The 13,958-nt window shown below is 43.5% G+C and overlaps 1 protein-coding gene across 1 annotated transcript; it reads right to left on the bottom strand.

Moving 5' to 3' along the window:
• Nucleotides 1–4,380: 4,380 nt before the first annotated feature.
• Nucleotides 4,381–7,268, bottom strand: LOC134865019 (protein FAM200A-like). The gene is made up of 2 exons (XM_063884401.1): nt 4,945–7,268; nt 4,381–4,806 (listed from the first exon to the last, which is right to left on the bottom strand). The coding sequence occupies exon 1, from the start codon at nt 7,027–7,029 to the stop codon at nt 4,948–4,950; it is 2,082 nt and encodes a 693-aa protein (XP_063740471.1). The 5' UTR covers nt 7,030–7,268; the 3' UTR covers nt 4,381–4,806; nt 4,945–4,947.
• Between the last annotated feature and the right edge of the window lie 6,690 nt (nt 7,269–13,958).

Raw genomic sequence — 13,958 nt, 5'->3', positions numbered from 1 at the left:
ATAATAAAAGAAAAAAAAAAAGGAGGACATGTTGGAAAGCATTGTTAAATGTTGTTTGTACAATATTGTTTGTGATGTCACAGAGAGAAGAGTTATTTTCAACATTGATAAGGAACACATTTTTAGTTGGTAATGTGTTTATTGTTAGCAGAAGATACAAATAAAGTGACATGGTTTAGGTTTACAGTTAGGTGGTGTTAGTGAGGTAAGACTGTTGAATAATATATCACACTACAAAAGGAAAAGAAAAAGGATGTAACAATAGTATTGTTATGTAGTGTTTGTTTGTCAACACGGACATGTTAGAGTGTGACACCTAGGAACGGTAGCTGTTCAGAGTTGCAGGTACTATGTTGTGAGCCAGTGATGGATTGAAATAAACAGTGTAAGCAAACTGGAATATGCTTTAATCGTCCATTCTGTGTCGGGTAGAGACAGGGCAGAATGAAACACAACCTAGGCATTTAACTCATGACTCATTAACACACGCAAATGAAATTGCAATAGAGTTGGCAAGCCACCACCGTCATTTTGCTGCGGATTCGCATTTTACTGCTTCCGGTTCTGAAGGGGAAGCAAAAGGACCATTAATTTCCCCATTGTTTTGTTTATAAAGTGTCTAATCCCCATTGATGCTCCACACCCGTAACAGGTGGTGGCGGTAATGCACCGAGTTGGATGCCAACCGCCAATAAAATAAAAAAAGAAGTAGCAGCTTCGTCTTTGCACCATCTGCGTCCTAAACCAACCACTGACGAAGTTTAACAGAGATGAATCATGGGAGAGGATCCGGATCAGCGTGAGCAGACTGCAGTAAAATTGAGACCACGATTATCTAAAGTCTGGGCATTTTTTAAGGAAAATAAAGCTAATAAACAAGTCAAGTGGTGTATCTACTCTGGACTGGTTATAATGAACACGCCTCTACTGATGTCCACAACGACTTTATTTTCTCCTCCAAGTAACGGAACACCGTGAAAACTGTAAAACACACATTTCACATACATCAATTGATCAGAAATGATTTCTTATGCAAACGTACACAAGTTTCAGTATTCAAAATAATTACCGTGTGCGCCTCGTTAGCCAGTAGTAGACGGTTACACAGTTCTCTCTCGTCTCTTTCCCACAATTCTCAGCTCACGTCACTCAAACAGGAAGTGACCTCACAACAACTCAACAAAATCCGACAAAGCATCAGCTACACTCCCACCAAATTACCTTTGATTAGTGCAATTTAAGATGTGGAATACACTTACACTCCACATTAAATAATAATTTCCAAGCTCTGGTCTGTTGTTTCCTTTAACATTCCGACATTTGAAAATGAACCGTATGATTTCCACAACAAATAAATTCAACACAGATAAACAACAGAATTTATCTCTCAACACATAAAGAATACCCAAATGAGAATGAACCACAGTATGAGGACCACTTTTAGCTCAGAAATGAGACATTCAATCAATGTCTAACCTTTTCCCCCTTCTTGGCTACTCTTCACTAGAACCAATAACTTCTGGATGGGTCTCTGAACGATGGATGGCTGGTTGGGGCGTTCACCCTTTTTGAAGGCATCTTGCTGTGCAAGCTTGATAAGAGTCAGTGTGGCTTGCCTCCTCTCCTCCACATTTAAAGGTTCTGTGTTTTTGGTCCTCTTAGTCAACCGCTGGATGCGAACAATGACATTGACCGTTGTGGTCCATCTTGAGAACTGTATCAGGTGTCCTTGGATGTCAAACTGGCCTCAGTCCTCGAATCCTCACCTCTGGATCTCCCACCAGCAGCTCTGATGAAACCTGGTTTGTGGCTATATCTCTCTCCCATAAGAACTTAGGACCAGAGAGCCAATTTGAGTTAATGAGGTCAGCCACCTTGAGGCCTCTGGAGGCGTGGTCAGCAGGATTCTCTCCTGTGTCGACGTAGTGCCATTGCCTTGTGTCAGTGGTTTCTCGAATTCTCTCGACACGGTTCGCAACAAAGACATGAAACCTTCGCGCTTCATTGTTGATGTAGCCGAGAACCACTCAAGAATCTGTCCAATAATACTCCTCATCAATCTTGAGCTCTAGCTCCTCCCTTAACATGTTGCTCCCAGCTGCTATGGTTACTGCAGCAGTTAGCTCTAACCTTGGTATGGTGACTATTTTGGTTGGCGCGACTCTCGCTTTGCCCATGACCAAGGAGCAGTGCACTTTCTCTTTGCTCAACAACCTGATGTAAGAGCACTGGCCATACCCTTGGCTGCTTGCATCAGAAAAATGATACAGTTCAAATCTCTGAACCTCAAAGTTATCAGGTATGAAGCATCTTGGAATCTCAATCTTCTGAAGGTTTTCCAAATCCTTTATCCAAGTCTCCCACCTTAGCTTCAAATCCATGGGCAGTGGTTCATCCCACCCCGTACGTCTCTGACACATCTCCTGCAGCACTCTCTTTCCATCAAGGATGAATGGAGCTAGAAACCCCAAAGAGTCGTATAAAGAGGCCACGATTGAGAGAATCCCTCTTCGTGTCGCTGGTTTCTCATCAAGTGTCACCTTAAAGGAGAAGCTGTCGCTTTCAATGTTCCATCTTATACCCAACACTCTTTGCACTGGTAAGTCATCATGATTGAGATCGACATTCTTTACCTCCATAGCACTTCTGCTATATTGATGGAATCTATTACCTCTCGGTTATTGGAAAGGAATTTGTGGAGGTGCATCTTTCCTTTAGCACACACAGCTTGGGCTTCCTTCACTAACTCAATTGCCTCACCAACTGATTTCACGCTTATGAGGCCATCATCAACATAGAAATGCTTCCTGATGAAGCTAGCCGCAGAGGGGCACTCTTTCTCATTTTGACTGGCAAGGTGTTTCATGCCATAATTGTCGCAGCCAGGAGAAGATGATGCTCCAAACAGGTGCACCTTCATGCGGTATTCTGTGGGTTCTGAGTTTGTGTCCCCGTTTTCCCACCAGAGGAACCGCAAATAGTCTCTATCTTCTTTGCTGACATGAAACCTGTGGAACATTTTTCGCACATGGAATGTTTACGGAAACGGCACAGTACAGCTGTGAGACCATTTGTAAGGTCTGGTCCATAGACTGTATATATTGGACAGAGGTTCGTCCGTTAAAAGTGAAGCAAGCGCTAGTCCAGAGCCCCCTGGTGGCTGGCTGCAGTACAATGCGTAGCTCCGCCCATTCCCATGTATTTTCAATGGGCAAGTAACCAACTTTCTATGTCACTTTTCTCACCTAAAACAAATTTTGCATCCACAACTTTTTATTCGAAAAAATAGCTTTCAAGGTGCTTCACATCACACCATTTTTCTTTTTCCCGAGAAATTATTTTCTTTAATGTTATTTTAATAAATATAAAAGGGGCGTGGTTACACTTTGATTGACAGTGCAGCCGCTTGCAACCTCCTTCAACATTTCATTTCATTCAGAGTAGCTGTAGGCTCGGCTGTAGTGCTGTTCTTTTGTCAGGCAACTCATATTTGTTTTATTTGCTGTTATTACTTTACATTTATATATTGACAGTCATGTCGTGTTGTGCTGTTGATTGTACTAACAGGCCATCTCAGGGGAGCTCTGTGCAGTTTTTTCGGTAAGTGAATATTAACTTAATATTAGCTAGCGAACTCATTAAAATGACGGTAGCGATAGCTTAGCCGCTAACGTTAGAAAGTTAACTTAATTTGACAGTAATCTATAGATTTTCGGACATCCTTGAAAGGATTATGGTCATATACCAACGAAAAACAGATAGATTTGTATGTTGAAGACGATGTTGTATAGTTTCAGCCAGTTTAGCCCCAGAGAGTCGGACTCGGCCTGTGTGTGTGGTGGGGAACGGACGGAGAAGGGGGCGTGTTTCACTCGATAAGGGGCGTGTTTCACTCGATGAGTGGGCGGGTCTGATCGCGACCTCCTCTTCACTGCGCATGCTTCAGATTCTACTGCGCAAGCGTACTTCGAACTGGCTCCAAATTTTCAAAGATGGCGTCGCCTCGGTTGCTTCAATTCTATAGAACACAGCTGAATGGAGCCACTCTGTCCATCTATATATACAGTCTATGGTCTGGTCCTGTTAGCAGATGATCATTCAATGAGGTGCCTTCGTACTTTGCAGAGCAGTCGAAAACCACCCGGATCTTGTCTGTTTTCCTCGGGTGGTAAACCCCTTGATGTGGGATATACCACATTTTCCCAGGCTCTGGTTGGGTGTCTACTTTCTCTGCATCCCCATCCTTGAAAACACCTTCCATGAACCTCACATAGTCGTTTTTGAACTTGGGATCTCTGTCCAGCTTCCTTTTGAGGTGCTTCAGCCGAGCCAAGGCCAGCTTCTTATTGTCTGGGAGGTGAGGACGTACTTTAAAGCAGGGGTTTTCAACTGGTTTTGTCCCAGGGACCACCATTCGGACTAGAAAGCAATCCGCGGCCCACTGATGTGCCTGCGCGTGCGCGTGTGTATTTGGTGTTACATGCATAGCTCAATGCATGAAACATGAAAGAGAGGCCACGCAGATTTTATAATAATAAAAGTAGATTTATTAAATTAAATTAAATTAAAGATTATTTTAAAGAAAGAATAAAGAATAATAAAGTGTTGTGCAATTCAGTATTGGGAAAAGTAACTAAAAATGTCATGCAAAGTCAGTCTAGGTGTGTGACAAAACAACAACGGAGAACAAAAATCCAACAACACCGGAGAACCAAAATCCAACAAATGAAGACCAAGGCAGCCTCAACTGCTGGCTGGTCAGGGCTTTTATAACCCAGCCAGGACAGACCTGTCACCAATCACCTGCTGTAGAGACAGAGAGATTGAGAAAAGCAGAGAGAGATTGAGAAAAGCAGGGAGAGAGAACAGGCTTACCATTAACACAGGGCGGGGCCTAAACCCGCCAGGGTCGTAACAGTGAAAACATGGGAGAATTAGGCCTACCTGTCAGTGTGATATCTGGGCGTGGTGAAGTCCACACAGCCTGTCTATTCGTGGCGAAATGGTAGACAGAGACAGTCTCATGTCATTCTCTGGATCAAGCCTAGCCCTGTACTTATTCTTTAAGTACGCCAGTGTAGAAAAACCACTCTCACACAGGTATGTGGTTGGAAAGGGCAAAAGACACCTCATTGCTTTTGCAGCAAGCTGTGGAAATTCTGTCTGGCAACTTATCCAGAATTTAACAAGGGGCTGTGTGTCGTACATATGCCTCCTGACAGAGTCTGTGGACATCTCAATCAGCTTATCCTCTTCCACAGCCGTCAGACTTGACCCTACTGATGCATCGTCACTGAATGGGAGCAGGATCCACTTGCTGTCACGGCGCCACTCTTCCGAATCAGTGAAGTACTTTGCGAATTGACGCACAAGCTTCCTCAAATGCTCACATATAGTGTCGTTGATGTCAGTGCTGTCAGGGTATTCCTCAACTGAAGGAAACATCGCCAAGTTATTGCTCTCCACTCGTTCGATCCACTTTGACATTTTTTTCACAAATGCGTCGAGCTTCTCGTAGAGCTGCATGACGTTTGCATCTCTCCCTTGCATGGAGCTGTTCAACTTGTTCAGCTCTGCAAAAACATCTGTGAGGTACGCCAGCTTAGTTAACCAGTAACTATCGTTGAAATTGGAAGCCAGATCAGAATGCTTCTCGCACAAGAACTCGTAGATAGCTCCGCGTAGTTCAAACACACGGGCGAGCACAGCGCCGCGAGACAGCCAACGCACCTCTGAATGATAAAGGAGAGAGCTGTGTTCACTTCCCAAGTCATGGCATAGGGATGAAAACAGGCGTGTATTCAATGCGTTTCGTTTTATGAAGTTGACCGTCTTGACAACGACATCAAACACACCACTGAGCTCAACACTGAGATCTTTGGAGGCGAGAGCCTCTCTATGAATCAGGCAGTGTGTCCAAATTACCCCCGGAGCCACCCTCCTTACATGCGCAAACAGTCCAGTCTTGCTGCCACTCATGGCTCGGGCCCCATCGCTGCATAATGCAACGCACCTCTGCCACGAGATATTGTGCTCCGTGAAAAAATCGTCCAGTGCTTTAAATATTTCTACACCGGTAGTTCGCCCGGGCAGTGGTTTGCAAAAAAGAAATTCCTCGCACATAGTGCCACTGTCCTCGTATCGCACAAATGTTAACAGTTGCGCATCATTAGTAACATCTGTCGTCTCGTCGATTTGAAGGGAAAACAGAACTGTCTGAAGTTTTGCCATCAGCTGGTCTTTGACATCATTTGCCATTTCCCCAATTCGTCTTCCGATTGTGTTGTCTGACAACGGAATAGTTTTTAATTTGTTGGCACATTCTTCGCTTACCATAGCTCTGCACATATCTATGGCTGCTGGCAATATAAGCTGCTCTGCAATGGTATGGGGCTTCTTACTTTTTGCAACCCTGAGAGCGACCAGATACGATGCTTTCAGTGCGTTTTCATTTATTTTTGCACTCTTCCTCATGGTAGCCTGCTGTCCTTTGAAATCACGCAACATCTGTTGCATGTACTCAACGGGTTTGGCCTTCAAGTGGACGTGATGCGTCTCCATATGCCGCGTAAGTTTCGACGGCTTCATAGCTTCATTACAGAGAATTGTTGAACATACGAAACACAGTGGTACCTCCTCTCCTGCTCTGTCTGTCGTCACTGTGAATCCATATTTAACATATTCCTCATTGTATTTTCTTTTTCGTCTTTTTTGCGAAGTTGACGCTTCGGAAGCCTGTCCTTGCCCTATCGTGGCGGCCTGTCCCTCTGTCGTGGCAGCCTGACCCTCTGTCATGGCAGCCTGTCCCTCTGGCACTTTCCTCACTACAAAACGATCCATTGGTGCTAGATATATAGCTAGACTAGTACATATGTAACAAATGTTTGCTGTACTACAACCTATCTTAAAATACTCTCGTCGGCTATGCTTATAAATGTGTGTCAACTTTGCTCGCAAGACTGTACGTAATGAATAATAAGTGAGGTTAGCGACGCAACTCATTACCATTAGCGAATCACAGGCTACCATAGACTGGATAGGCGCAAGGCTACATTCTGTCAGCTTGAATTTCCTTTATATTATTTTAAACATATTTTTCACGATATGTAACGGTATTCTGGAAATGTGTTGAAATATCAAAGCGAATTTATATTAAAAAAAAACAATGGTGAACTGATCAACATAGGCTCTTGTCACGGACCACATGCAATGCCGCCGCGGACCACCAGGGGTCCGCGGACCACCGGTTGAAAACCCCTGCTTTAAAGGGAAGAGGCATCTCAAGGTGGCCATGCTCGTTTTGCTGGATTCCTCCTTTTAAGATCTGCAGGAAGGAAATATCATCTTGAGATATGCTTTTGTCGCATGATTTTGTGTCTGCAAAATCAGACTCAAGAGCCTTAATGACAGAAGATGGTGTTATAAGTGGTAGCTCTCTGACAGATACCCGATGGCAAAGACCAGTCACATCTTTAGCATTCACACGCTGTGGCGCGCTTCCCACAATGCTCCAACCGAGGTCAGTTTTAATGGCGTAGGGCTCATAGTCACCCCCAGAGATGACCTTTCTTGGAATTAACGCTCTGGAGCAGTCATAGCCAATCAATAATCCAACATCACAGTCCAATAATGTGGGTATCTCTTGAGCTATGTTGACAAGGTGTTTCCATTTGTTGGCTGTTAGACAAGTGTGGATATGCGCGCGGTCAAGAGGAATGAAGTCTCTCGTGTAGGCTGGAGGTAAGTTGATGGAAATGTTTGAGGAGAAACCCCTGACTTTGAGATCACATACTCTTTGACTCTTCACAATTGAATCTTTCCCCATCATGGTGGAGAGCTTCAGTTTCACCGGCTCCATTGCGGCCTGAAGCTTTTCGCACACCTCTTGATCAACAAGTGTGTGACTGCTTTGTGTGTCCAGGAGGGCATATGCTAAGGTTTCATTATCAGGAGCGTTAGGTGCTGAAATCCACACTGGCACAATCATAGACGTGCTCCCACCTTCTCCTCCATTAACACAGCATGATAATGAGGATGTACTTTCTTCAACTGCACTCTGCTTTGCTTCTGCTGGGAAACAATCTTCATGCAATGGAGTTGGGTGACTCTTTCTGCATATGCCGCACATGGCTCTGTTTCTACAGTCTTTAGCATTGTGACCTTTTCTCAGACATGCGAAACACAGCTTATTTTCACATGCATTTTTCCTTTTCTTCTACAGACATTTCTGTTAGCCTTTTGCATTTGTGTATGGAGTGGTTTTCTCCACAGCAAATACACTTGCTTATGTCTGAGTTTTGTAATGGTGTGCGCCACCTGCTTGGTTTTTCAGCATCTCTTGACCTGATTTCATCTAGGTCTGGTGATGTGGAGCTCAATGAAACTGGGGCCTTCACATTTGTGGCAAATGTGTTTGCTTTTGAGCGCTTCATCTCTCTTCCTGGTGTCTCTGCAAAGGGCCTTAAAGCGTGCAAGGATGACACTGGATTACATGCAATGTGTGCCTCTTTAGAGATGAATGAAGCAAACTCATGAAAGCTTGGATAGTCATGGCCGCGATCCAACTGCTCTGTGACGTAGCAGTTCCACCTGGATGTCGCCCATTCAGGAAGCTTGAACAGCATTTTCTGGTTCTCCTCGCAGTCATTCAGAACCTGTAAACCCTTTATATGAGACATGGCATTACTACATGTTTGGATGAAATCGCCGAATTCTCTCAGCTTGACATACTCCTTTCCACCAATCCTTGGCCACATATTTAGCTTCTCTCTAAAAGCCTGTTGCACTACAAAGGAATGGCCATATCTGGCATTCAACCTATCCCCTGCTTGTTGATAGGCTTCCTCGTCTTTTCTGTAGAAGCTGCCCTCAAGAAAGGATTTTGCCTCCCCTGCTATGTACTTTTGCAGGTAGAACAGCCTATCTGCAGGGTTGGAGCATCGGCTCTCTATAAGAGCTTTAAAGCTTGTGCTCCATTCTGTGAACTTCAGAGGATCACCTGAGAATACGGTAGGTTCTGGGGTTGGAAAGCGAGCGAGAGTTAATGATTCTTGTAATGCCTGGACTAAGGATGTCTCAGTTTTTGCAGCTTGCCCTTCTTGACCTGGGATGGAGTGAGTGAATGGGTTTGTATCATTAGCTTTGCTGCATACATGACTGCATGATCCATCCTTTCCCTTTGTCTCTTCTTCAGTGTAAACATTTAGCTTTGCTTGAAGAACATCAATGTCTCTCTGGTTTTCAAGTTTTTTCAGCTGCTGACGTTGAGCTTCAATGGCAGCTTCCATATCAATTTCAGCTCTCTTTGCCGCCAACTGAGCAGCTGTTTCTGCCCTCTTAGCCGAAATGCTAGGTGATTCTGAGAGATGGTCAGAATGGTGGCAGCTGCGTGCAGTAACTCTGGAGACTGTGGATCCATATATGGACCTAGCATATTCATTGTCAAGCAGCATGCGTAACCTTTATCCTTCTGCCTCAGCATCAAACTCACCTCCTTCTTTAGTGAGACGCACTCTCATCAATTGCAGCAAGTCTGCTGTCACAGCTGAGCATGCATCAACCTTTCTCCGAAGTTCTTGACTTGGTGCAGTTTGGAGTCGGATGCTATCGTACAGCTCCTTTAACTCGGAGTCAAGCTTCTCAGCTTCATCCATCATGTTATACATGTCACCTTCAGAGCACACTTGCTTCAACCTTGTACGAATGCCTCTTACATTATTTTTCCATTTCTCATATGTCACTTTAAGCTTCTTATCCATTTGAATTAATTCTTACTCTTTCAGTTCTTGCATTTTAGGTGTTAATCGTCTTTCACGAGAGGATTTTCTTTCCCTCATCTAGCTCCCCTGCATCTTGCACTTGTGACATGACATCAGACTGACTATCACCATTTTGAGACATTTTGAACTTTCAATAATTATCATATGGAGAAAGCAAGGTAAGAAAGGTAAGTTATAATGTCTATAATTAACAGTGAGTAGCCAAATAACACCTGAGATTAACTTTGCCAACTTATTGAAATCAAATAAACATTAAACAGTCTTTTCAGCAAACAACAAAACAATAGCAGTTATTATCAGAGCATTCAATAGATTGTTTTTGTTTTGTTTTGTTTTGTTTTTTGTTATTCTTATTTGCCTCGTTAGCCAGTAGTAGACAGTTACACAGTTCTCTCTCGTCTCTTTCCCACAATTCCCAGCTGACGTCACTCAAACAGGAAGTGACCTCACAACAATTCAACAAAATCAGACAAAGCGTCAGCTACAAGTGTACTGTCTGCAACGCAGAGCTGACCTATCACGGCAGTACAACGGCGATGCATGAGCATCTTAAACGCAAACACCAGGACGTCTAGCGCCCGAAGTTCCGGATGGGTAAGTTAGCCGGTTTTTGTTTACCTTTCGGAAAACGCATCCTCTAGTCCAGAGTGACAGTTACTTTTAGGCCCTCTCATGAAAGATAATGTGTTAACCCAATTGCATAAGAACATTGAATTACAGTCTAGTGTCCCTCTTCCCTCATGTTAACATTGTAAACTCACACGGTCACCTCGCCTACCTAACTTTACCTAGCTCTGCATGACTGCACGTATGCTAAATAGATAGGAAGATAGATAAATACCGTAGATAAATAAGTGTATACATAACTAATTATAAATCATTCATTTGTCAGATAACATCAATACATTTGATTAATTTAAGTCTAAAATGTGTGGTAACTATGTCTAATAGTTTTCTATTTTCATTTTGCCATTTTAGAAATTCAAAGCAAAGGCGTGTGGATGACTTCGTCCTGCGGAGAGGCGTCTGCACCCCTCAAATGGCCAGACTCCCCACTGAGAGCATTCTAAACATGCTGGTCTACGACATGAGGCCAATGTCAACGTGGAATGCGAGGGTTAATCGTTGATTTATCGAAAAAATAATCTACTGACTAGTCGACTACTAAAATAATCGTTAGTTGCAGCCCCACTGTATATATATATATATATATATATACAGTGGGGCAAAAAAGTATTTAGTCAGCCACCAATTGTGCAAGTTCTCCCATTTAAAAAGATGAGAGAGGCCTGTAATTTTCATCATAAGTATACCTCAACTATGAGAGACAAAATGAGAAAAAAAAATCCAGGAAATCACATTGTAGGATTTTTAATGAATTTATTTTCAAATTATTGTGGAAAATAAGTATTTGGTCAATAACAAAAGTTCATCTCAATACTTTGTTATATACCCTTTGTTGGCAATGACAGAGGTCAAACGTTTTCTGTAAGTCTTCACAAGGTTTTCACACACTGTTGCTGGTATTTTGGCCCATTCCTCCATGCAGATCTCCTCTAAAGCAGTGATGTTTTGGGGCTGTCGCTGGGCAACAGGGACTTTCAACTCCCTCCAAAGATTTTCTATGGGGTTGAGATCTGGAGACTGGCTAGGCCACTCCAGGACCTTGAAATGCTTCTTACGAAGCCACTCCTTCGTTGCCCTGGCGGTGTGTTTGGGATCATTGTCATGCTGAAAGACCCAGCCACGCTTCATCTTCAGTGCCCTTGCTGATGGAAGGAGGTTTTCACTCAAAATCTCACGATACATGGCCCCATTCATTCTTTCCTTTACACGGATCAGTCGTCCTGGTCCCTTTGCAGAAAAACAGCCCCAAAGCATGATGTTTCCACCCCCATGCTTCACAGTAGGTATGGTGTTCTTTGGATGCAACTCTGCATTCTTTCTCCTCCAAACACGACGAGTTGAGTTTTTACCAAAAAGTTCTATTTTGGTTTCATCTGACCATATGACATTCTCCCAATCCTCTTCTGGATCATCCAAATGCCCTCTAGCAAACTTCAGACGGGCCTGGACATGTACTGGCTTAAGCAGGGGGACACGTCTGGAACTGCAGGATTTAAGTCCCTGGCAGCGTAGTGTGTTACTGATGGTAGCCTCTGTTACTTTGGTCCCAGCTCTCTGCAGGTCATTCACTAGGTCCCCCCGTGTGGTTCTGGGATTTTTGCTCACCGTTCTTGTGATCATTTTGACCCCACGGGGTGAGATCTTGCATGGAGCCCCAGATCGAGGGAGATTAGCAGTGGTCTTGTATGTCTTCCATTTTCTAATAATTGCTCCCACAGTTGATTTCTTCACACCAAGCTGCTTACCTATTGCAGATTCAGTTTTCCCAGCCTGGTGCAGGTCTACAATTTTGTCTCTGGTCTCCTTTGACAGTTCTTTGGTCTTGGCCATAGTGGAGTTTGGAGGATGACTGTTTGAGGTTGTGGACAGGTGTCTTTTATACTGATAACGAGTTCAAAAAGGTGCCATTAATACAGGTAATGAGTGGAGGACAGAGGAGCCTCTTAAAGAAGAAGTTACAGGTCTGTGAGAGCCAGAAATCTTGCTTGTTTGTAGGTGACCAAATACTTATTTTACCGAGGAATTTACCAATAAATTCATTAAAAATCCTACAATGTGATTTCCTGGATTGTTTCCCCCATTCTGTCTCTCATAGTTGAAGTGTAACTATGATGAAAATTACAGGCCTCTCTCATCTTTTTAAATGGGAGAACTTGCACAATTGGTGGCTGACTAAATACTTTTTTGCCCCACTGTATATGTTTGGGACACCCTCATAAACACAACATACACATGTGCTTACAATACTTTTTTTGACAACTAGTGCAGTTATCAAGCCACGCTGCTGCAAAGCTATTCTCTATTCAATTATGACTGATATTAAACGTGTCACAGGTCCAAACTGCACCACTTACCAGAAATACACAGAAGAAGTGTGAAAGTGGTGGAGACAAAATTGACCATTTCCAAAAGTGGTGGGGACATGCTGGGCCAGATCTACCATATGGGCAAGCTGGGCAAGTGCTCAGGGGCCCTTGACCAAAAGGGCCTCACAACCTCACTCATCATAAAACATTTTAAATAAAACTCACTCTTCACCCCCATATATAACTCTGCTTTTCGATAAGGTCAAGCATTCTTTCTAAACTGTCTCTGATAAGGTCTCACTACAGTATCAACTATATTTATCTTTTTATTTTCAGTCGGAGGGAATTATTGAAGTGATCAGTGAAGGAGCTTTTTATACTATAAAGCCGCTGTGTGCAGCATTCACTGTAAGAATCACACACAATTATTCAATAGTGCAGACTTATTATGTGTGCAAACATTCCTGTCTTGGGGTGGGGTTGGGGGGCCCATGAGCTCTCAGTACCCAGGGGCCCCTGGAGGTACTAATCCTGCCTTGGGGACATTTATTTAATAGTATACTATAGAAATGTATTTGAATGACCGTTAAATGCTTTAATGTTCAGAAAGCTCTTTATTGTTCACATACTGCCTGTGCTGCAGCTCTTCTTTTCACCCTCTGTCTGAAACCAGAGCCCAGTCTGCTCTGATTGGTTAGCTGGTATGCTCTGTTGTGTTCGGTCAACTGCTTAGAGATGTCCCGCCCCTTTACCTATCACATACAATGTGTCGGAGAGCTAGCCAATAGAAGCATGTGTGTTTCATAGTGATGTCATTATGTTGCAGAAGTAAACAAAGGAGTCCAAAGGAGTCGTTTCAGGCAGGGGAGGGGAGTGTGGGAGAGAAACTCCCTCTGGGGGGAACTTTGGGATTTTAGTCTTTGCAGACCATTTACATGCACAAAAACCTAACCATGCTGCACTAAATGGAAAACCCTCTCAAAACACTGAATGTAAAGAAAAAAGACACACCTGAGCTCCAGTCAGCATGACTGGCACTGAAGCAAAAAACATTATCTACATACCAGGCTGCAGGCACGATATCAGTTACCATCAAGCCGCCCAACTACATGTTTAACCTGTCCCCTAAAGAGCTACAGTGCTACAGAACACACCTAGGATTAAAAACACAAGTCATCTGCATACCACACATTGTTGGCATGGGATCAATCCCTGCCCTGTCTCCTACTCTCTATAAAAAGCCCAC

The sequence above is a fragment of the Eleginops maclovinus genome, chromosome 5 (assembly GCF_036324505.1).
Source record: "Eleginops maclovinus isolate JMC-PN-2008 ecotype Puerto Natales chromosome 5, JC_Emac_rtc_rv5, whole genome shotgun sequence".
NCBI lineage: Eukaryota > Metazoa > Chordata > Actinopteri > Perciformes > Eleginopidae > Eleginops > Eleginops maclovinus.
This window is presented reverse-complemented; position numbering and strand designations above follow the sequence as displayed.

Coding starts and splice junctions, on each gene's coding strand:
- LOC134865019 (XM_063884401.1), bottom strand. CDS start 7,029: ATGGTAGCCTGTGATTCGCTAATGGTAATGAGTTGCGTCGCTAACCTC.